Source organism: Mizuhopecten yessoensis, unplaced genomic scaffold, assembly GCF_002113885.1.
Source record: "Mizuhopecten yessoensis strain PY_sf001 unplaced genomic scaffold, ASM211388v2 scaffold10589, whole genome shotgun sequence".
Taxonomy (NCBI): Eukaryota; Metazoa; Mollusca; class Bivalvia; order Pectinida; family Pectinidae; genus Mizuhopecten; species Mizuhopecten yessoensis.
Window position 1 is genome coordinate 705028 of NW_018408622.1, and position 25730 is coordinate 730757.

At 35.3% G+C, this 25730-nt stretch overlaps 1 protein-coding gene across 6 annotated transcripts in view; it reads left to right on the forward strand.

Moving 5' to 3' along the window:
* LOC110461186 (rho GTPase-activating protein 21-like) overlaps positions 1 to 25730 on the forward strand; it is a 109110-nt gene that overhangs the window by 37843 nt on the left and 45537 nt on the right. For 2 of the 6 annotated variants that reach the window (XM_021514545.1, XM_021514546.1), the window contains exon 1: positions 25385 to 25447. The exons of 2 other annotated variants lie outside the window; for them this stretch is intronic. In XM_021514545.1, the coding sequence (XP_021370220.1) occupies positions 25400 to 25447 (48 nt within the window). In that variant the 5' untranslated portion in view covers positions 25385 to 25399. Of the gene's footprint in view, positions 1 to 23175; positions 23283 to 23660; positions 23941 to 25384; positions 25448 to 25730 lie in introns of those variants that run through there. 2 more of the 6 variants (XM_021514550.1, XM_021514551.1) reach the window with 2 other exon arrangements.

Below are 25730 nucleotides of genomic sequence, written 5' to 3' on the forward strand. Positions count from 1 at the left end.
AAATTGTGAATTTCTTGACCCTGGGGTCTCACGTTTCCCCCCTGGGGAGGGGGTAAACTTTACTATAGTTTATATAGGGAAATCACATTTTGGACCAACATTTGTTTAATTTCCATTGGAAGTAATTCAATTTGGGTTAGCAAAATTTATTATGGTTTATAATGGCAAATGATACTTTGAATATTACATGTTAATAACTTGATTGGAATTATAACCTTGAGTTGACAGTTTGATACTTTGAAAATGTTGAGCCAGCCCTACCCCCAAGGGCTGTAGGGTGGTGCTCAAAGGAGTCAGTGTGCTATAATTTCTTCATTTTCCTTGTTTAAAATCAGAGGTGCTAGTTTCAAATACTTTTTAGTCTGAAATCTGTATGCTAGATATTGAAAAAGGTGGTTTGATTGTTTTTTGTCACTTTGAATAAAATTTCTGTTCATGTTAAAAACAAAATCAACTCTCTGTATAAATATATCAGGTGACCGTTAAGGCCCATGGGCCTCTTGTTTTATTCACATGCTTAGTTTTGTGTTTTAACTTAAATATCTATAACTCTCAGAAAAATAAAGTACATGTATTAAGTAAATTAAATACACATAACTACCGGCCATGTGTTTTTGTTCTGTAATTAATGGTAGCTGGGGGGAAATAGAAGTAGTTGTTTTAAATGGAATTACACAGCGTTTGTATTAGGTTAGAGGTATAAACAATGAGTAGGCCAACAGAGAATGCCTCATTTATCTGGAGTCATTATAAGCTACACTGTACATTAAGGATTTCCTTGCAGAAAATTCATAAAAGTCAATAAGCTTATTTATATCGTAGACATAACTGAATGCCTCGTGTTTATTAGATTAGTCCTAACCACATGATCTCACATTGTACATGTTATACAGTTAAATATTTCCGTCAGTGTTATTACACAGACCGTATATCCCCCATTGTAAGCCGGAGCTCTCGTTACTCAAGGTCTTATGGTGGTAAGTATGTAGGTATGATACCGTGGACAACCAGCCTCATTGTGAGTTAATCGCGACTTAAACATCGGATATTTCTGGTATTTACATGTAACATGCCAACAATAGCACGACAAATGGGTTAGGAATTCTGGGACAGAACCCCAGGCTTGAGCCGTCTAAAGACTGTAATACAACATGCACATTTGCTTGTTGCCTTGTTAAGAAATAGTGTTTTGTCATTTACATGGAATGTTGATTATGACAGCATACAATTAAGTCTTTTGTATGAAAAATGTAAAAAATAAAATAAAAAACTTCAGTGATCAGTTTCCCATCATGACTATAGTCATTGAAATGTTTGATTGAGTTTCTTGTCTAATCAATTTGATGGCTTTCTTTGTAGGGTGAATAGTGCCCTGTCAGAGTGGTGTAAGCTTGCCCTGATTATCTTAACTGTGTCACAAGTTGCCTCATTAAAGTTCACATTTATGAACATTGTAAGATTATATTTCTATTGAAAATGTAATAATAAAGCAATCATTTCTCAGGACTGATCATAGTAGAAAATATCATATTGTCATGTACTACGAGTGTTCAATATTCTAAGCCCATGATTACACGAACATATAATTGTCCTGGTCCAACTTCCCATATATATACATTCCCTAAGGTCACAATCTGTAATTTTGTGACTATATATATATCTTTCAAAATATCAAAATGTTAATTAACAAGAAGGATTTATAAAAAGATGAATGGCAGAGTTTTCATGTATGTGATTATAAATCTGAAATAACACCAGTAAAACCTTGTTATACTGCCACCATTTGTCCAGAGAAATTTTGGCATTATAAAGGGGTTGGCGATAAATGGAGGGATATGTACAAAGGAATTCTTAAGAAAATGAGAAAAAAGGACATTGAAATATGACACAATGAAGGGTTCTTCCATAAAACCCAACAAACCCCTAATTGATTAGTTGACCTATATTGTGTATATTACCAGATGTTAAGATGACAATTAATTAACAATATTTTTTTTTTTTTTAAAAAAAACACCAAGAAATACAATCAAGCAAAAAAAATAAAATTAAGTGGAACATATGACCTATAGCTAAGAGTCAGGTAGATAGCTGATCAATTACAATGATGTATTGTGTGTAACTATTTCTATATTATCATGATTTATTTTGTAATATACCCAATTTACATATATCTAGTGATCTTGTGACATTGTGATTGATTCAGTGATGTATATACAATGTCAACTCCTGATTGAGATCTATAACTTACACGAATATTATAGATTACACTTGTACTCTGATATTTTTTTTAAATACAATATATTTTTTTGGTCTGTAGATTATCGTGTTTAAGTCATAAGACAAGGTTTTTTTAAAATTCTTAATTGAATGTATGGCACTAATTTGATGTTTAAGAACACCATCAGGTTTAAATATATTATTTCCAATGACAGCACATATGCAATCAGAGTGATATCCAATATAGGACGTTGCTGATTACTGACCAGAATCATAACACCCGCCACCCTCCTCTGTCATCCCTGCTTTCAGAGCACCATTAAGCATATGTGTGACCCTGATCAGACGGTGTGAGCACTATAGCCCTAAGGTAATGTGTAGGTAAGGCCGGTTCTTATCCAACACTACCTGTCCAGGTGTCTAGGTGTACATTTACCTGTGCATATAGGTAGACCATTACAGGACTACTGTTAAAGGTTCCAAGAGATCAGACTGTACTGCTATACTTACCAGTGCTGAGGTACAGTACATATAGTACTTCAGACGGCACTGATCATAAGGATCCTATAGCTTGTGCGAGTAAAAGGTGGATCGTAATGAATGGGTAAGTCTTAGTTAGGCCTAACCCTTAACAACAGAGTTCAATTCCTCACCTGTAATTGGGATCTAACAGGTAGAAAGTGGACCTGAATACACACCTCGGCTGAAAATCTATGCAAATGTTATCGAGGTGAAAGTTTAACTTCCTTTTAATTGTTGCCGAAGTGGTGAACGGGATTTTATAAAATTTTGAATTCTTTACCTGTGAAATCTAACTCACCTGTGTGAACGAAGGATGTTTACCTGATTTTGGTTTTTTTAATCGTGAGAATTTGATAAAATCCCGCAGTGTCATTGGTTGAAGTGTTTGATTGTGGTGGGAAGCGTGACAGAAACTGTCGTACTGGAGAAATTAGTGTGACTCTGCTTCAGGGCTAGCGTGGATGTACTAGTATTATCACCGCAGATTGATCTGTCCTGCATATTACTGGATCATATATCTTCACCCGAAAAAAAAGGTAAATATACATGTATACCAGTGTGTGGGGCAGATATTAAGATCGAAATGGATCTAATATTTTAAGGGTTATAAAAATGCTCTAGTTGACATTAATGTGCCGGCCATTTGTAAGTTTACCTGTTGATTGTGGGTAGATACGCTACATGTATGTATGTGTTAGAGACCTGTCCCAGACCTAGACGTCGCTATGGATTGTATAGAGTGTACTTAATGTAAAACTGATTCAATCTGGGTACAAAACCAGTATAGGTATACATAAACTATACATAAATTAGCTGTGAGCAGACCAGTGTTCAAACATATCTAAATAGTGGAAAGATCGACCTGATTCAGACTTCATGTTATATTGTGATTTGTGTTTATACATATAAACTTTTTTTTTTAAGTACAGTCCTTTTAAATGGCTTCGGACAATGAATGTCGATAAATGAAGCTTGTCTATAATATGTTAGGTCTCGACAAAAAAATGTTATTGTCAAGTCTGTCCTACAGTTTGAAGAATTCTACATTGGAGGTTAGTTTGGAAGTATTAAAGCTACGTATATATGTAGAGTGAGGTAAAAAAATAGTTGTGGACAATACTTGTGATTGAATAGAACAATTTTCAGGTTGTGCCAGGGTTATACCTGGGTACAACAATATTGACAGATTCTGACAGGTAATAGAATGCACTGTGGTGCAAGTTGTTTACGACCATCACACTATTGTACAGGTGTAAAACTTCTGTCCAGGTAACCCCTGTTAATGTATTCAAACCTGTACGGAGCATTGCTAGCTGTTTGGGTTAGTTTGACCCCCGAGGGGACAAACCACCCCAAATTTGTTCTAATGGATGTTTAAGGGGACACCACAACAAAGCTGACTGACTCTATGACACACAGAGGAGTTCACAAAGTAACACAAACCCGATTGACACCCTCTGATTATATCAGGGGACACAATCATACGATTAGCTGTTCACATCGTGGCGGACATTTAAAACCTTTGACAACTTTATCTACTTAGTCGGGGAGTGTAACGTTTCACACAGGGAACATTTAAAGTACATCCTAGGGGGTCACTTATAAAAAAAGGATTACAAAGAAAATTTGATTCGGATAGCTACTGTGTCTCTCCAATCAGCATTATAAAGATGACTTACATGATGTATACACTGTTATTCCTTAGCTCCGTAGCTTATGCTACATCTTCGTACTTTAGTTACGATTTATGGTTTAATATTTCCTTTATTTCGTGTCAACAGACATAGACACATGTCCGTGACGATTAAACGTGAGATCCCACCAAGGTGTGCATGATGAGTGTTATACTTTTATCACAATATAAAGTGCTTAAAAGTACGTCGCCAGTAAAGCTAAATAACAAACAATCCCAAACTTCTATCCAGGATATTGTTAATAGTTTACGGAACTTTTCTGTACTACAATATTTTATCAGATTCAGAGAAAATCGATTATTCTTCCTATCCCATAACGTCCGGTTGTAAAGGTACATATATTAAGAATAGTCGTCAAAACGTAACTATTGAATAACAAAGAATGATTGTCATAAACATTTTTGTAACAGTGGGTCTTCGTAAATGTCTTTTTAACAGTGCATACATGCTGTATAAAACTCATTCATATCTGTCATATATTCGGTAGGGTGTTGATTCCAATTTGAAATATTATAAAAACAAGTTATGTCCCGAATAGACTGAAGGTCAAGATCCAGCTGCTTGTGATAGCACTGTTAGCTTGATGCTTCATTATGCAATTCAAATTTCAAAAATTTGAAACAAATTGAACGCAATTTAAAAAGAATTTGGCATTATTTAGTTATAAAGCTGCATGATCTTATCAAATCCCAAGATGTATACAATTCAGTTATGATTTCAATCAATTAAGAATGTCAAAGTTGTTAAAAATCTTTTATTGCTCTGTTAAGCTGACATATCGTAGATACAAGTACATTCCGATGTACAGATAGAGATCCTATCACTTCGTTATCCTACCAGACTACAAAGTACGGAGGTGGGTGCCACAGAGTATATATACATATTATTCAGGAAGAAAAATTCAAGCATGAAAGGATATTTTTACTTGAGCTCAATTTGTCATAAAAGAAACAATTTTTCTTTGATTTTAAAATTCTTAAGATGAAAGCAATGTCATTGTTACTAATACATGGCTTTGATTCAGGTATTCCACACTTTATGCATTCCAGATAATCATGTTTAAGTAACACTGGAATTTCATGGTTGAGGATTGTTCCTTAATTGCTTAGACTAAAAATAAAATATGTACCGTTTGGGTTACATAACTAAAAAAATAAGGGTAGGTCAGTCAGGATAATTTTTTAGTTGTTGGGGCTTATTTAAGAGATTTGAATTTAAATTTGGTTTTGATACCTGCGTATGAAATAGAAAGTTTATAAATATAGTCGACCTGTATGTTTGTCGATCAATTTGTTTGCATCTGGGATGGTGAACAAGTTATCCCAACACTGCATGGAGTGCGTTAGAGTGAGATAAAATTATTTATTTAGGGTACGTTGAGGGTAAAAACTAGGGTCATTCAGGGTACCGGAAACATATATATTTTTGTTTTGGCCTTACTGACATTGTACTATTTTTTTTGTGAAGGTGATTTTACTCTCACCAGACTTCATTTTATTTCCACATTTCATCTTACTTTCTACATGGCTAGTCAAGTAAAGGCTGATGAATTGGTTTTAAATCTGACACATTAGATAATGAGCTATTTTTTTCATTTTGTGTAGAAGCTCGGCATGAAAGCTCATTGACAACTAATATTATGTTAATATATTAGAAGCTTAATTTTAAGATTTATTTTGAAAATAACCCCTGGAGGTTTTGCTAGGAAAGATGTGCCATCCATTTAATATTATTTCACAACAGAATGAGTGTGGGACTTGTGACATTTTCATATGCCTTTATAAGTGATTTTTTTAAATCAAAATGGGTTCTTATAGGAATTTTAAACAAAATGGAATTGATGTTCATGAAGATTTGACGAGTCAGGAAAGATATAATGTATTTTGGGATTAAATCATCAGGGCTAATTTACCTGTATTTACTCAGGTACACCTGTTATGATATAATTAGATGATGTAAAATTTACCTGTAGTAATATGTATCTGTAATTACATAAGTGGTTTCCCTTTAGTTACACCTTTAATTAGGTGATTAGGAAATAACTTACAGTTACACTACAATTAGATGATGAGGGATTTACCTGAAGTTACACTTGAAATTAGGTGACAAGGGATTTTCCTGTAGTTATACCTGTAATTAGGTGATGAGGGTTACCTGTATTTATACCTGTAACTAAATGATGAGGGTTACCTGTAGTTATACCTTTAACTAAATGATGAGGGTTACCTGTAGTTATACCTGTATTTAGGTAATGAGGGTTACCTGTAGTTATACCTGTAACTAGAAGATGAGGGTTACCTGTAGTTATACCTGTAACAAGATGACAAGGGTTACCTGTAGTTATACCTGTAATAATTAGGTGACGAGGATTACCTGTAGTTATACCTGTTATCATAAGGTAATGAGGGATTTATCTGTCCATTACTGACAGCACAACTACAGGAAATTAAAGCCTGCCCACTGATGACGACTGAGGTCTAGCTATTCTTATGTTCAATTTGAACTTGAACTTGGAGGAGCTTTATGTTGTGTACTATTTGAATGAGGATATTCACCTTTTGTGACATCCGGCCATAACCAGGCAGACTTGTGAGCGGAAGTTCTCGGGCCATAGTCCTGTTTAGTGGAATTTCTCAAGTCACAGCCAGAATTTCTTAGGCCACTGTTAGGCAGATCTGTTTGGTAAAAGTTATCATGCCGCAGTGAGGCAGATCTGTTTGGTAGAAGCTATCATGCCACTTTTAGGCAGATCTGTTTGGTAGAAGTTATCATGCCACTTTTAGGCAAATCTGTTTGGTAGAAGTTATCATGCCACAGTTAGGCAGATCTGTTCGGTAAAAGTTGTCATGCCACAGTTAGGCAGAAGTTACCATGCCAAAGCTAGGCAGATTTGCTATGTGGAATTTCTTAGGCCACAGATGAGCAGACCTCTTAGATGGAAGTTCTTAGGCCGCTGTCAGACAGACTTGTTGGGAGGAAGTTAGGATGGACTTGTTAACAGGTTGAAGCTCTCATGCCCCAGCCAGGCAGATTTGTCTAAGTGGAAGTTCTCAAACCAAAGCCAGACAGACCTGCTATGCTATCTGTCAATGTTAGAATAGTTTTTTGTCAGGCCGCTCAGCCACAATTTGTACCAATTGGAGCAGAGAGAAAATGTGTATTTAGACGATCCCACTGCCTATGTTACTTTTTGTCAAACCTGGTACAGGGTTGTCTCCTTTGTCCCTCCTAGCTTTTCTCTGCAATGTGTGTTGTTAATCCTGTCCGCTCTCTCCACCAAAACAGATCTCCGCTGAACAAAATTAACCCCTTAATTACCTCCCTTGTTTGAGTACTCTTTCAACATGTGATAAAACCAAGGGTATAGAACTTAGAAGACTCCCAAAAAAAGCAAACAAAACAAACACATAGGTGACTTATTGGCTATTTTTGGCATAAGCCCATGTGATCATGATGAACGAATTGTCAGCTTAATATCATAGGAAAAGTATTAACATTTTGAATTTATTGCTTTCCAAGCAAATATGTAACACAGGAATTACAGATATTCTATAAATGATGAACATTTCTTGATGATATCTCACAAAATAAAATAAACTGGTGTTTCATTATAAATGAAAATTGGGAAAATTATATGTAAATATGTTTAGTTGACTAGATATAAATGTTATAGATTTAGACCATGAGTGGGTAGCATACAAAATATATAGTTGTGGTTATACTACCTGACAGAGTGGTCAAGGTCGTATAACCTTCCTTAAAACCTTGTATTTATCAGTGATCACAGCTAGGAGAAGATCAGGATAGGTTGGAAGAGGGATTCAAATCTTTATTCCACCCTGATTTCTACATCTGCTGCTAATATTACCTCAGGGCATAGATAAGCTCATCCAGGATCAGATAAGAGTTATCTCCCCATGGTGATGTCAGGGTTTCTGTGTGTGTTTGGGTAGAGAGAGCTTGTGTGATAAAACAGACTGTAAAATATCTTATCTCGCTGATTCACACCCCAAAGGAATATTGCGGTGACTCTGGAGAGCTTAAAATCAAATTAGTTATCTGTGATTTCTATCTTCATTGTTCAAATGTGATATTATTCATTATTGAATGGAAAAGCTGATAAATGATGTAAAGTATTGATAATCAGCTGTATTTAAAAAAAAAAAAAAAAAAAAAAAAATTTTTTTTTTTTTTTTTTTTAGAAAAAACCCGTTACTTTGGTATTGAAAAATAAATGTAATAAAACATGTAATAAAAACCTTTATTTTAGACTAAGGTGATTCTAGAGAATAAAAGATTTATTCAGAGCTCATTTTTGCTGAACTGCACTTAATATTGCATGTCAAGATTTCTTAGGATGACTATTAATGGCTTAATTATCTAAATCTAAAAATAATCTCCCATATGAGGGTGTCTGTCCCTCTCCACTATTTCCTGTCGTGGACAAAAGAGGAAATCTTCTCCATAGGCCTAATGTGTCTGTAGACATGATTAAAAGGTACGCTTGTTTACACTTCGATTAGGTCGTGGCGAGAACAAACAAAATGGCAGGTCCCGACAACAAGTGTATGTGTTGACAAAGATTTTGGCAGGAAGGTGATTTATTTCTCCCCTGATATCCTGTTGGCTCTGTAAACATGAGAGTTGATCTTCAAGGAATGGTGACCAGGATATTGTAATGAATGTGGAGACTGTTTGTCCTTTGTGTATACATTCAAGAAAGTTCATGCATTCATTCAAGAAAGTTCATCTAAGGTCACTTGAACAATATGTATAATACAATTTACTATCAATGAAAGATTCTTCCATAACTCTGGTTTTGAACATTCGTGAAGGTATAGGAGAAAACTTGTTCAGATTACTTATTTAACATGTTGGTACTTGCAAACTCTGTTTAAGATGGAGACTCCCTGTTTTAGACCCTTAGATTTAATATTTCCAACCAGTGAAGTTTCTTAACTGTTCCTACATTTTAAGAGAGCTAGTGATTTCATATGAAAGAACATTACTCTTAAAGGGTTATTTGGTCCCTAGGGGTTATATACATACATTTTGTTTATGTTAAGCATACAGAAATCTCCCCCATACATAATTATAAAGGTTAACAAGTATCTTTTAAAGATTTCAATACAATTTTGTTCACTTCACTGTAATTTCTTTTTCAAAACTGTTTTATAGAGTTATGCCCCTTTATTTAAGAAACGTGGTACGTCCTGACTATACATCCAAAAGTGCTACACAGATGTCAATGACTTAATTGATGTAGACAGTTTCACTCATTCATCCCTGAAGACACATTTGAACTCTTCCAAATCAAAGGATGGAATGGTTCATTTTGAAATTTCAGGGGTGAATGAGTTAAAGGGATGTGAATCCAGGCATTACACAATTACAACAACAAAAATAAATAAGATGGTATAAGGGGTGTATTAGTTAGTCTACAGTTTAGTTCTTATATATTTTGCATTGAATATACTGCCCGAAAAATCTTGAAGAATTTGTTGTTTTTAATCTGCGTTTAAATTTAAACAAGTGTAATGATACAGCTGTACAGAATGGTAGGCGGTAGGGTGATTGTTATGTCGCCCACAACCGCTATATTTTAAACCCTAAATCTTATTTGCTTTATCAGTTTTCTAGCATATCCACTTTCTAACACTGACATATTCAGATAGGAAGCAGTTTGAAATTTCTTGTATATGACTATTTTTATTTACTGAACAAATATCATGTGTGAAGATACTTCAGGTTTTGGTTTAGGAGAATGAAGCTGAAGCAGGATAACAGTTAATGAAGAGGTGTTCCTCTACCCTTGTACTTACATGTAGTAGTACAATATATTCAAATTTGCTCTGTATCCTTCCATTGTAATGCATTGCGAAGGCAAATGTTGTTATGAGACTATAACAACATTTGCTATTGTAACGTCATCAATCTCTATTGTGACGTCATCCATTTCATTGTTGTCAAGACTTACTTTGCTGTTCAAAATCTGTTCGAAATAACTAAATAAAACATAACTACGTAAATATAAATGATGAATATGTTGATAAATATTGTTATGGTTCTGTAACACACATTTCTATTGCTGACAAACTTACATAAAGCCCTATTTTAAGTTTGCCATCAATAGCAATGTGTGTTATAGGACCATAACAACATTTGCTAAAACATTAATTGCTTAAGTATTGATATTTCAATGGCAACAGAAGCAAAATATTCCAATACACAGAGGTTCCACCAGGAGTGGTGGTTGGTAATCATGTTTATCTAACTCGAGTTAGGTACTTCCCCCAGGAGTGGTGGTTGGTTATCATGTTTATCTAACTCGAGTTAGGTACTTCCCGCAGGAGTGGTGGTTGGTTATCATGTTTATCTAACTCAAGTTAGGTAATTGTCAATTTGTATAAAGACCGAAGGGTTGCCGAATGTCTTTTACAGTACGAAAATTAACTAACAAGAGTTAGATCAACTTGATAGTCAACTATCACAAGTTTGGGGACATTTTTCTCCCAGAATGTTCATACAGTCTATCTAGAAAACCATATGCTTTTCTTGGGAATACACTATTATTGTTTCCGATCGAGGAAACAGTTGGCATAAACTATGATGTCACAATGGAAGATGACGCCGCAAAGCATTGTTACTTGATGTCATAATTAGACATAGTTTTGCTCCAAGCAGGTTTATCAGAGTTGGGAGCCAGGAATCCTATAGTGGATGTGGGAGAAAAAGAGGATTATTCATCAGAACGAGAATTATTGGGATTGTTCTCATATTGTTAAGGTGCCCACGCATGAAACAATTTCATTTTATGACACCTCTGTTAATGTCTAAGGATACTGACAATAAAGTTAAAGTTATGATATTGAAATCCTAAAACTGATAATTATCTATCATAATAAACTCATTTACCACTGAATATGCATTTGAACTCTTCTGATTCAAAGGTTGGAATAGTTCATTATGAAAATTGAGGGGTGAATAAATGAATACCTCTGCTTTGGAGTATTTAGTTTGCGACCCTATTCCATTGTGTACTGACCTGGGCTCTCCCTGTAGACTATTTATATATATAAGTTTTGATGTTCCTGTCAACTCCTACAATATTTACACTTCTGACAGATATAGAACATCCTGTCCGACAATGGTAAGGGAAATCTGAGACTATCCGGTACTGTGTTTATAGACATCCGGTATGAAGGGATGGGGAGGGAATCCCCATTAAAATTACAGTCATGTATTGTACTGAGTTGTATTCAGTCTTCAGGAAGTCACTCAACTGACCCAAACATTATATATAGGGGTACACTGGAAAGTTTGGTTTCACAAGTCCCTGGCGTTGTGGTTTTCGAAAAGTGATGGTTCTGGAATCAAGAATCACATTGGTAGCCGATTTAACAGCATCAGGACAGATAAATGGATTATCTATTAAGGGATTGTTGTTTAAGTGAAGGTAAAATTCTATTACCGTTTTCATTATAAGAATGATAGCTATCTGCACAGTTTTGGAAAGAATATATATCAGACAGTCAAAAAGAAAAAAAAAAGAAAAAAAAAATTATTGGAAGAATCCTAACAATTATAAAGTAAACAGGTCATTATCACTAGGGTTAGAATCTACAGGTTTGTGTGAATTATTTTTTAGGGCTAAATACTTTGAATTCTTGACATAGGTATGTATAAATGTATACATACATATTTACAGGTGTGTACAGAATGTAGGGGGAAGCATCATTTACCGGTATACTGTCCTTGTGTCGTAATGGGTAATGTACCGTAAATGATAACAAGATTCCCCATATTTAACACTGTAATCACTAAGTGTGGCCTACCTCTGGCTAGTGTAACATTTTCTTAATTTAATTGTGGTTAGTGTACATAGGAGTGAACTGTTGAAGCAAAAAATGAGGCATGGAAAAAAATACTTGTTGGTAGGGTATATTTTATCATACCTTTAATACCATTTGATGTAAAGCACAAACCACTATGACCTAGTAATTCATTCACCCCTGAAATTTCATAATGGACTATACCAACCTTTGAATTGGAAGAGTTCAAATGTGTCTTCAGGGATGAATGAATTAAAGTTTCCTGTGGTTTGGAAACTATTTTTCAGCATGACTATATTGGCTTTCATACATTCTTTCTGAGAATTTATTTTTCCATTCCTTGTGGAATTTCTCCAGAACTTTTTGGAGTTGATGAAGTAAATAGGCATTTAAACTCAGGAAATTGAAACAGAATGTTCTTCATTTGATTGAAAAATTATTAGAAATAGTACTAGTACTATCAACACTATTGCTTTAACAGAAGAAATTATGTTAGTTTTTAAAGACAACACAATACCATTGTCTTATTTCAAAACTTCTGATAACACACAGAAAAGGTTTCCAAGAACTAATACAAAATATTTGTGGTAATATAATCTAGAAAAGAATGTTATGTGAACCCTGTACCTACAGACCCAGCAGTCGCTCTACGTAACAACTACCTGGTCACAGATATCGTTGATGGCCCAGTCCATCTACAATTATTTAAAAACAAGGAAAAATCAGTGAAGATAAAAACTACAAATGGAAATCTCTAGTGACTTGTCGGTAGTTGGACAGATTCTTAAAATAATAATCAGGGGAGATAATTGGAAATTATTCAAGGAAGATAATTTAGTTTCGCATGTTTTTTGCTTTTGGCTCATGAGAGATATGTGAGGGTGATAAAAAAAGATTTGATTGCTGTGAAGTGGCTCCTGTCTGTTGTTTTAGCCCCCAACCCCCCATCACACAGGCAACCCTCCCAATATAGGATCATAAGTCTGTTTTTAAGATGTCCAGCTGTTCCATTATTATCTGAAGTCAAGTGACTTCATAGAAAGAATGTCAAGAGGAAAAGTGGATATAAATATAACATTTATAGATTCCATGTATCCAGTCAGTGTCAGGTATATATTACCACCATGTGTTAACTCATTTACCCCTACATTTATAATATGGACTTGCCCAGTCTTTGATTTGGTAAGGTTCAAATGTGGCTTTACAGGTGAATGGGTTAAATACTTACAATTTCTTGTCCAGGTATGTAAATACAATGTATATAAATATAAGGAGAGTCAGGACTATAAATAGGTTATCTTCTGTTGGACATATACACTGACAAGTGATATTCTTGATCAAGGATGGATCTGGCTTAGCTCCATTTGTATTTAGATTTTCACTTCAATTTTATGACCTATCAAAATATCTGGAATACTTCCCTATACCCTGAGACCTCTTGTGCCTTCCAGTATACTGCCAGATGTCCCCAGACTAGTACAGTTCATTGGTACTTAGCCATATTAATAGTATCTATTATCAGAGGGAAGAGGTCAACTTCCCTAAAAATTGTCTAAAGTTTAAAATCTGAACGTGTATAAGTAAGTAGTTTGATTAATTAAAAATAATGCTGATATTCGTTTCTTTATTAATTTCTGTCAATCTGTTTAGATATCTGGTCATGCCAACTCTCTTCCTCCCATATATTTCATTCTCCTGCATTTCCTATACCCCCGGGGTCCCAAAGTATCTCTTTTGATTTTCTCCTTCTATTTCCCTATTCCTTCCCCTTTTCCTTTTTTCCTTCCATCTTTATTTTTCTCTTCGCTATTTCTACTTTTTTTTCCACTTTCTTTCCTTCCTCCATCCTTTCCTTTAATTTCCGTTCTCTTAATGAATCCAACCCCCACACTAACTCTGTTGTTCTTGCCTTGTTCCTCCCTGCTTTCATCCTTCTCTCTCAATCCCACCTTGTTCCTCCCTGCCTCCCTCCTCCCCTCTCAATCCCACCCATACACGAGGAGGATGCACACACATCAAGTGAGAAAGTGATAGTTGGTTGAGATTATGACCCCCTCACTCTCTACACAAGGATCCCCTTAACACACCAGGGTGTGCATGTACGTGACCCCTGACCCCAGACCGATGACTGCAGCTGCTGAAGTTTACAAGATGCTGGAAATCAGTTATTACATTTATCACAAAGAATCATCTCCCTTTGGAGCCAGGATTCGGTGGTGGTAACGACATGCATAAATTGAAATTTGGAGGCGAAAACAGACTTATCACCTGATGAGTTAGCCAGCCGTATGTTTTTCATGTATATATGGTATAGTCACATGCATTATAACCCGCCCTGAAATATGTTTTTCTAAAGATTTATCACAAAGAATTATCTGTGCCTGGAGTCGTAGATCTAGCTGTGGAAAAGACGTTTAAAAGCACAGGACATCTTTAAACCAGTGCAAAACAACAGACTGTAGTTGATCCTACACAGGTTTATGTATACTGAGGAATCCCATCAGAAAACCTCCGTGTTCTAGGATTGGAGGATTGAAGTTTTAGTCTGTGACAGCTTGCAAGATTTATCTACGAGCCACTGTATGTGGAATCTTGATCTAGGACTGGAGTCCTCATTAACTTGTGTTGAAACATAGACAATTGAGGATCGGAAATCTGCTTAAAATCGGTCTTATACATGTGGTTTTAGTATTATTGATCTGTAAAGTTGGGCGGTATGCATTTCTCGTTTGTGAGTACCAGCTATGGATCTCCAGGAGGCCGGGGTTAATGGTAGAGTTTGAGACAGGCAGTACAGGGGCGTGTGTGTCCACCTCTAACAGGTAGGCTGTTTGTGTATTAGATAATCACGTACATTATCTTGCTTAAATACAAGAGCAGCATGTGGTGGAAAATTTCATGTTATGAGTTTATCTCGCAAAAATACAACCAGCATGAGGTAGAAAGTTGTTACTGAAATAGACAGACCTTGTATAAATTTTTAGATTGAAATTTTATTACAATGTTTAAAAATTTACATTGCAAATTACGTTGTTTATGTAAAGATTATTTAAATTATTGACCATGTATACGTAGCAGGTGCTGACTGTACTCGCAGTTAGTACAAGGATCAGGTGTTAGGGTGTGCTATATTTAGAACATATGCAGTAAATTGAAATCTGTTGGAATGGTAGACTAATTGATATAGTCTATTCAGTATTGATTTCTGTGTACATGCAAATCAGTGATAATTATGCATACAGCTTGTTTTAGATTACAAGTGATAAGGTTTAAATAATTGAAATATCGGTGTTCGTATGCATTTAGAGAGAGATGTAATGCTGAGATCAGGTCACTAATTGTAGGTTTAGGCAATACATGGATTATTATAACTGTTCTGTCATTGTTTTGCGGAACATCAGGATATGTTCGAAAGTTGACAACTAAGTTATAGGGGCGATATAATTTATATATATACGAAAATTTAGATAATCTTTTATCCAGATTGCAAATTTGTAATGCATGTAAATAAAATTGAGGTCCATGAAAAAAATTAGGTTTACTGTAGGCATAGACTGGACATTGAATTATTTAGAAAAATTATTTAGAAAAAAATTCAGTTGAATTCCTAAGTTCTATACTAGGGGGAGATAAGCTAGTAGTAAAATGCAACTGGGAAATTCTTCACTTAAATTTTGAGGCTGGTAGCCAGTCAAGATGAACATATCATCATGAGCGAAGGTTTATCAACAGTGTATTGATGAGTGTTATGTAGAGTGTATTCTTATATGGCATGCTGTTCGTGTATTGAATGTGAACACATTCATGTAACCAGGTACGTGTTGGACCAGCCCAGATATTGATTGTTACCTGATTACTTTAGTAATTAAGGTGTACATCACATCACCTTAGACTCCCCCCACCCATTCCCACTCAATCCCCATCCCACAACACAACGGATTGGTAATTGGTCCAATGACCTACTTTCCTGTACATGTGGTTGTCTCCCCTTTCCGTGGTGATCTGTCACTGTCTAATCATACCTGTCCCAGTCTGTGTGATCTCCCGTCAACAGTCTTCCATCTTTTCTATTGTCACTTCCTCGTCAGGCTTGTCACAGGTTGCTGGGCCTTCCGAAGTTATAGATGGTACAACATATTACTGGATTTCTATATACTTGAATTGTGAAGGTGGTGGATCCAAATCTTACGCAGGTTGTCAGTTGACTTCTTTTGTTATTAAGGAAAGTGCAATGTAATCTGTAGAACAGAGGCCAGTAGCTTTTACACATTCACCCATGAAACTTTATAATGTACTATTTCAACCTTTGAATTGGAAGAGTTCAAATTATTTTCAAGAGTGAATGAGTTAACCCATTCACCCCTTAAGTCACTCCTTAACAAATCAAAGACTGGGCAGGTTCAGTTTAGATATGTAGGGGTGAATGAGTTAACAAGAGTTATTAACAATGGGAGAATCGTCTTACAATAGATGGTCTTCTCCTGTTAATTAAAGTGACTAATTATAACATTCCTGATTACCTCCCCTTGATAAATTAAAAGTTAATTTAATTTAAAGACTTCAGCAAGTCTTTAATTTCCATGAACACGGGACCAAGTCTTACGGGGGGTAATCTCATATAAATGTATCAGAAAGTCCATGAGAACTTACCATGATATTTACATTAGATTAACAGCTTATTATATTCAGCAATATCAACATTTATGAATAAAAAAAGTAGTTTATATTAACTCATTCACCCCTGAAGACACGTTTGAACACTTCCAATTCAAAGGTTGGAGAAGTTCATTATGAAATTTCAGGGTTGAATCAGTTAATGTTTAGATTTGTAAGCTTTACTGCAAAGGAATTCTATCACAAATACAACACATGGAAAATAGTTAGAGTTGTGTGTTGTGTCACTGTCGATCTGGCTCTGGCGGTGATAGATGTTCCAACACCTCGGCAGTTGTTGGGGAGGTATATAACATCATCAGGAAACAGACAGTTTGACAGGTATGTCATGTATGTGGAACAGCCATTCTGGGTTAGAACAATGTTTGCACAGCATAGAATTCTTGTGCCAATGAGCTGGATCAAAGAATCTTAGCTTTCTACCATAGGAATGACAAAATTGTCATAATTCCTCTGCATAATTCCAGATGTATTTATCTATATGATAAATCAGTCTTTATATTGATTTTGCTGAGTCACATACCCCATGAAAATCCAATAGAAAAGTTTTCTTTTGACCTCAAAAAAAATCCTGCTTGCTTGATTTTAAAGATAAGTCTTATATGTAAAGTTTTGAAATTAAATATATTTGCTCCCCTGGGTTTTAACTGTAGTAAGACATTGTTTACCTTTTACACACCTGAAGAAAGATTGTAATTTACTTTTACCTGAGTGCATAACCTCTATTGGTTAAACACTAGGGCTCTCCACCACAACCTCCTGTAGATTTACTGTAACTGTGGGAGAAAACGGACAGATTAATGCTACGTTAGTAGTCACAGGTTTGACCTGCCGTAAAACTTCTCTTTGAACTGCGGAATGCTTGGTGACTGTTTAATTTTTATTTACGGTAACCTTCAATTAGCTGATAACCTATAATTACATTGTCCACATGCATCTCAGTGGCAGATCAAGTCAGTTGCCATGGTAGTTCTGATTTCTGCTAAACAATTATTTGTAAAGAAAAGAAATTTTCAGGAAACTTTTCAATATTTTTCGGAAAAAAGTTTCCTTGTATTAATTAAGGACTGAAGAACTTTCTGAAACCAATAAAGAAGGATCAAGAACTAAAAATACAAAAGGCATTCCATTATCCAGTCTGCAAATTAACCCATTTACCCCTATAGTCATATTTGAACCTTACCAAATCAAAGACTGGGCAAGGCCATTCAAAAAATGTACATTGTAGGGGTGAATAAGCTAAGTGTCCAGATCTATAAATACCGGTGACATTCCAGTCCAAAAGTACAGCAAAAACTCATTAACCTGGATATCTAGCAAAGTCTTAATTACTTCTTTCAGATGTATCCCCTTTCACGACTCTAGAAAATTTTGTAAGTTTGTCAGGAATTACCAAGACTTCAGCAATGTTCTCCAGCATTTATAATTTCTGCTAGTGTTTGAATGGAGATTACTAAAAAAAGAAGTTGGCACGGTGTATCAACTTGACAAGAAGCTTTGTGAAGGGAGTTATTCTTATGTAAAGATAGTCCAGAGAGATGGGTAGGCATGGTTTGAGTTATTTGAGGAAGATGGTAGACAGATAGGGAGTATCTGTTGTCTGTACTCCAGTGATTTATATACACGGCCCATAGATTATCACTGTAATCCACCTATCTAACAAGGCTCCAAGTGTTTTTTTGCCCCCTCCATCCCTCCCCGATTATCCCCACAAGTATTGGCCAAAGACCAGATGCCGCCATTTTATCAGTAATTTGTAAACAATTCCTTGAAGATGGTGACTGGTTCAGGAGATAGCTACAGCCTCTATTTGACCCATGTATCGATATACATGTATATCAAGGTATTCATATGGGATATGGTCTTTCCTTGTGTTTTAAATATCAAATTAATAGTTGCAGCTAACAGCGTGGATATGGCTGGAACCAAAAGAGATAATAACTGTTCAAAATACAGTTTTATCATAGCTGATAAGATTAAATAAAATTAAGCAAAAACAAAGTTCAAAGGTTACAATCTTCTCATATGAAGTGCCTCATCTCATCAAAAGAACCTGAAGTGGTGAAATAATTTCTTTCCCTCAGTAAGATACAATTGTATCGTTTGTCTTATTCCTGATGTTTTGGTGCACTCCATTATGTTAATTGTCAGGATCGCTGTCATCAACACTGTATGTAGAATTAATGTTTTGTCTTAAAAAAAACGTAAGCTCTGACAATCTGGACTGTCACTATAATCACTGGAGTAGTAAGTACATTCAGATAAATCAAATAATGACGAATATACGTGTCATTGTCAGAGGCATACGTGGATGCAATACAAAATAAATACGAAATACTAATATGGTACTGAAAATATGTACGCTAGTTAAGATGTTTGACAAAGAAAAAATGCATTCCAAGAAAATAAACACAGTTACTGTATATATCTTGTTTATGAAAGAATGAAACATTTCTCAATTCTTTGATGCAAGTCATATTTTTGCAATATATTTTTGAATGAAAATTTGTTCCTATTCTATCAGCAATATCAAACAATTACGTGTGTGTATAATGCCATGCACGAATGCATATTTCCACGAAATCATTTTTACTGAAATTAAAATGGCATTGCTTATTAAGAATGATATACACATATATAAAAGACTGGGCTTCCACATCAAAAGACAGATATAAAATGTTGATAACCATCACACAGGCTTGAAATAGCCTATCTTTTAATGGTTATATGAAAGGAAACATTGACGGATGACTTGGAGGAATGTAGCTTTCAAGGTATTTGTACTGTTGTATATGTGGGTTTGATGTATTCACGGAGATTTGACCTCGTTTTACGAATCGTATCGACAGGCACAGAGGTGAAACAGCACATTTTGAATTAGCGTTTATCCTACTTGATATTTATAAATGAGTATATACAGGTCAGTTTTCTAATTCTAGGTTGATTATTTGACAAATATCCAAGTTTTGATGATACATATAAGCTTCGGATTCTGAAGCTGTGATCTGGTAGCTTTGAAAGATTAGTTGTAACTGATTAGGGCCTCGATTTGATAGTTTGTATTAGCCTTGACTTCTACTAGTTTCTTTATTTTAGTATTATTTCCTACTTTTTTTACTACATTTCTAACTTTTTCTTGTACGGATGCTATTTTTTTTCATACTTTAGAGCACATGGTTTCACCTTCACAAATTCATGTGGATTTCTGGTGTCTTTGTTTTCGTTTGTTATAGGTCCTTTCACATTTCATGTTTTGTCTCCGAAAACCTTATTGGTTCCAGTTCATTTTCTGTAAACGTGTCATTTTGTCATTGTGCTAGCGTAAGAGAACAGAAAGTGTACTCAGTACTCCTGAGAAGGAAGAATATATAAGCCGTCATATTAAATGATGTGTACCATTCATTTCTCACAGTATGTCTGTTTTGAAATGCATAACTCAAAAATGTCAATTTCCTGGTTAAAAAAAAAAAAAAACTCTTGAAAAGAACAAATAAAGTTTCCGTTCACACGAAAATACGAAGTTTCGATTATAAAAAGTGGGAAATTTAGAGGAAATACGACCTAAATTTAATTTTCGAAGCATTTAAAGATTTCCCAACCACAGGCACCGTGGGTGATTCATTGCGTGTGAGGATGCACATCCTAACTGCAATGCATGTGACATAATCTCGATCAATCTCCTCTGCATGTCAGCGCGGCTCCCAAGATAAAACAGCGTTACTGTTTTGGCAGTTCCTCAAACCCAAGTCACGACCTGCCGATCTGCCTGTAGGCTTAAAATATACTCCATTATCTTATAATAAAACCTCTATTATTTCATAATTAAAAAAAATGTTCATGGGGTTCAAAGTCTCTGAGTAGATTTACGGTGATTTTATGTATTAAAGTAAATTTCTATAAGCTCTGCATCAGTTTTTGTGTCGTTGTAATCTGGTTAAATACATTGATTTCAGTAATTTTTTTGAAAAACATGCAAAATTTTACTTATACCAACTGCTTTCATACTGTATTACGATACCTAAATGTACAGTATATGCTTATAGGTATAGGAAATGGAAAATTTTCAAAATTGACCTGTCATCTTTTATCTTATAAAAATGCATTGATATGCAAAATCTGATGATATTTCTAACCTGTTATGATAATTTACCAACCTGCACACCAGTAGATTGTGCACTTACCTCTTAGGAAATCTAAAACCAATGACTAACTTGGGGATCATAGGATAGTGTGCACATGTTCTGGTTTTGATACATCTTTTTAGTTTATTTTGTCAGTACTGTGAATTTCAGAGTTGCAAGGTAACAGCGGACTTGATTTACTGCATGCTGGTTTCGTCAATAGTTGATTAATATTTCTGTTCCAATGAGGGGTACATATCTAGATCATTCACTTACAGTTCTCTTCTGTCTCCATTTTATAGCAAATTTAAGTTTTGACCAAGCACTGATATCTCCATTTAGTTAACAAAATGCAGGATCATGCATGAAAATTTCAGTAAAACCCAATGAAATCTTATTTTGAATAAAATTGAGTCAACATTTCCTGTGGCTTTAAAAATGTTCAGGCTCTTAGGAAAGCAATGAAAACGATGTTCGGCTGTTGCTGTAAAAACGTTTCACGTAAATGGGGATAGGCTGAGTCATCCCTTGTGGAGATAGCCTAGTGGAAACTTGCTTCCAAACAGGATTTATCAGAGGTTGTTTTGGGCAGATATTGCCGATTTGGACTCCCACACTTCCTTGCTCAGTTCCCAGTCACAGATAACGGTCTGTAAGCAAACTACCTACGTATGTAGACAACGTTTTACACAACTCAGTGATTCCTGAACAAAATAATATTTAAATACATTTTTTGGGGGAATTGAAAGATCAAGGTTAAGTCATCATCGACTGTGGCTTCAACATGTGTTCACCTTACTATACCATAATAAACACTGTGCAGGAATTCGGCACTCTCCCTGGGACATCACCATCAAGCAGGATAAATTTGAAGGGTGTTTCGCCTAATAGAGAAAGTGCACTTGGACAACTTTGATGGGTTTCGCCGGGGATTTTATGAACTGATCTGACACCAGCTGGTGTACACAACTTTGACAGAGATGTTTAGCTTTCCTGTGCGTTGTTGTTTTAGAGGTGTTATACATACGTGTTTGTGACTACGGGGAACTCCTATATTTTTAACCCCAGCAGAACATTTGGAAATGTTGATCAGCGAATAAAAAACTTTAATGTTGATGTATGACAACACTAGAGAAGCCCTAGAGACAGAACCTTTAACGGGTGTGAACTGACAGATAAAGGGATTGTGATTTAAATTCGTAAAATCAAACAAGAAGATTCAACATTTAATTCGGAAAATATGTTTAAATATCGTGTGAACATCTTGCCGACCACATTTAGATTTCTGGAGGCTACGGTTTGTGTATTTATAACTATCTGCCCAAACTCTTATCTCCCCTGGATAAAAAGGATTTGTGGTGAGTGCTGTTTTGATAGACTTGCTCAAGTCTAAAAACAGGAACATTTTACGATCAACCAAGGAGATTGTTAGCCGATTAACAGTGTCTAGCCCACATGCACTGGGGGAGATTTTCTTTTCTGTGGTGAGTTATATATGTCTGATATCTGTGTAGCATGTGGTTTACTGGTGATAGCTCAGCTCTGTAATGTTGTATCCACATGTACATGTAGCGAAAATGATACGTACAGAAATATGTATACATGTAGTATGTAACATGTTGGATATCTATATTTGATCATATCTGATAATACAAATTCTGTATGTTATAATATCAAACATTTATATCAAATGTGAAGAGATAAACAGTAGCCAAGCAAAATGTCAGTATTACATTTAAACCTGTGTAATTAAGAGACCACACTGGGGAAGTCTAAAAAGAGGTCAAGGTGCTTTCTTAATGCAGGTTCAGTTCACAATGAAATCACTGCAATGAGAAACATTGAAAGTTGTCTCTTAACACAGGTGGTCACTGAACACAGGTATTCACATCAGCAGGTTTTGCTGTATATATTATCGTTGACATGATCAAGATCAACATTACTTTAAAAGTATGCTATTCCTACTACATATATCTCTGATGTGTTAGTGATGACATTTTGGAGAGATGTGCATCTTATTACCAGAGGTTAGCATCCCACTGCAGTGCGTAACAGACAGCACGTCACAGTCAAACATTGCCATGTGTATCTGCTGTAATCGTCACATGTAATCTCTGTGTGCGTAGCAGCGAGAGTGCTGCTCTCCTGGAATAACCCTGCTCTGTTTTGACGCCTCATTTACAAGCTTGCGTAGATTGCAATTGTGGCTGTTTTGCTATATCGTAAGTACAAAAACGTTTTCATTACAATTTTGTGGCCTGTTTCTAACATAAGGTGATAACCATCATATATAAAATATGCTGCCCTGCCTATTAGAGATGACGATCTTACAGATTTTAACGTCTTAATGTACTAATTCACACATTTTCTGGTCACTTAGTGTAGTTTTCAATCAGCGAAGGTTATGATCAGGTGGCTTGCCTTGATTATGACGTGGGTTGATATTCTATCTTTAGATACTACGTAGTACTAGCAGAGCTTCAGTGCTGTCTGTCGCGTAACACCCAGAAATCAATGATCTCTTTTACGTCAAATTCTTCCTGTTCGCTTTGAGAAGCATCAGTTGATGACGCTTTCCATTTCCTCACAGCCAGCACTGTCCCTATCATGTTGCGTAAAAACACGGAATGTATAAGACCTGTGGATTGGGGGATCTAGCCATAGGACTGGGTCATGTGGGGCTGATGTGTTGAGTTTGTGCCAAATCCTACTTAACTGTTTGGGCAGTGACACAGTCTGGTATTGACTGGAGGGAAAGGGTGATCATTTCTGGTGTTGAAGGCTAGCTCGGTGCCAACACATATCTCTGACCTAGACAGATTATAGCAGATCGGAGGCTATAAGGTATCGGGTCAGAATAATTGGCGATCGGACCAACAGGTATGTATAACAACTTGACCAACTTACATGAAATTCATTCATTTAACTTTAAATTGTTAACCCATTCAGCCCTACATTGTTTAACTGGACTTATCTGGTCTTTGATTTGGTAAGGTTCAAATGTGACTGTAGGGGTGAATGGGTTAATTACACCTAATTTTCTTTGGTTTGATTGATCATGATTATGCATTGATTAATTATCAAAGATAATTTGATTATATATTGATTTTGATTCAAATAGGAAATTGACGAGTGATTGTGAAAAATGTTTGAAATTTTAGATATTGTAATATCTTTCTAAAATGACCTGTTTAATATGGAAACCTGCATACTGCAAATCTATCTTCAGGCTAGGTGTTTCAATGCAAATTAAACCTGTATTATTATGCACCGAAGTTTCGGTTCTAAGCTGTGTTTGATTTTACATAGATTTCATTGTGAAATGAAATTCTTCCAAGTTCACCTTGTCAAAAAAATGGAATATTTAAATATGGAGCATGACACATCACTGTTAGGTGTATATATACATGACAAGACATTGACAAGCAAATATATAATTATTTAAATTTCTTCTTGTTAACTTTTAAATTAACTGTCAAAATTTGCCTTTTTGTAGGAAGATTTATGTATTTGCACCAGACTAGCCTGATTAATGTTACAATAATGTCAGTGTAGTTGGGGTTCTGTGTAATCCTAAGTATACACAGACGTAAAAACTTTAAACAATTAAATTTTCTTGAGCTTTACATGATAAATATTTCTAAAGCCAATAATTCTTCTTATAATTACTATATACGCAAAACACAGATGACTTGAAATTTTGAATAAAATCTTCCTGGAAATAATGTGTATTCATTTATGAAATGTGTTTATAGAATACAGTGTTACAAAGTTATATGTGTCAAATATACGTAGCATAATTAACTGGTGCACATCCGTATAAACTATATCAGGATTATGTTTACATTAAATTGTAGCAAAACTAGTTAGATGAGTCATCGTAAATTTTAGGTTTGTGTTGCTTTATGCGCAATAACATTTTGACAATTTGATGTTGAGTTTGGAATTATTTGACACATAATGGAGATATATATCTTCTCTATTCAGTTAAGTGTGTTAAGGTCATCGGGGAAGGGGACAGCTATTTGTATTGAAATACTTTTGTGGAAGTTATAATTACTATATCGGGTGACATTTTTCACCAGTGACCTTGACTGAAAGTCATCGTTAAGGACATCTAACAAAGCAAGAGTCACATTGACACAGATTTGTACATTTCATATACGTTGTGTGCCACTAGGATGGGTGTCAGTGTAGACGTTTGTTGACCAGCGTGGCCACTTGTGGTTAGAGTGGAGGATTAGTGAGGGGGATATCGGCCAGAGTGCCGGACATTGGGATAGACCCTTAAGGCATATACAGTGTGGTGTCAATTGAAACTGGATGTCACTGGACTAACATGGAGTCCCATAGGTTTCGTACTGTACAGGTGGTACCTTATATGGAGGTAGGTTAATTTTTAAAAATTGTGGAAATATTCAGCATCAATACCTGTGCTGTGCTGATTCATATATTGTATTACACTTTATCGAGAGAATGCATCAATGATCTTAAATTGTAATAAGTTGTTCTTCATATTTGACAATTTTATGTAATAAAAGTTGGTTTAAACATAAACCATTGTATACAAGACATAGACTGGTCGCAGTTGGTATTTTTTCAATGCCTCTGATAAGAGTCGAAACCTGTACCTCTAGCTTAATAGTCTTAGACTCTACCGAATGAGCTAC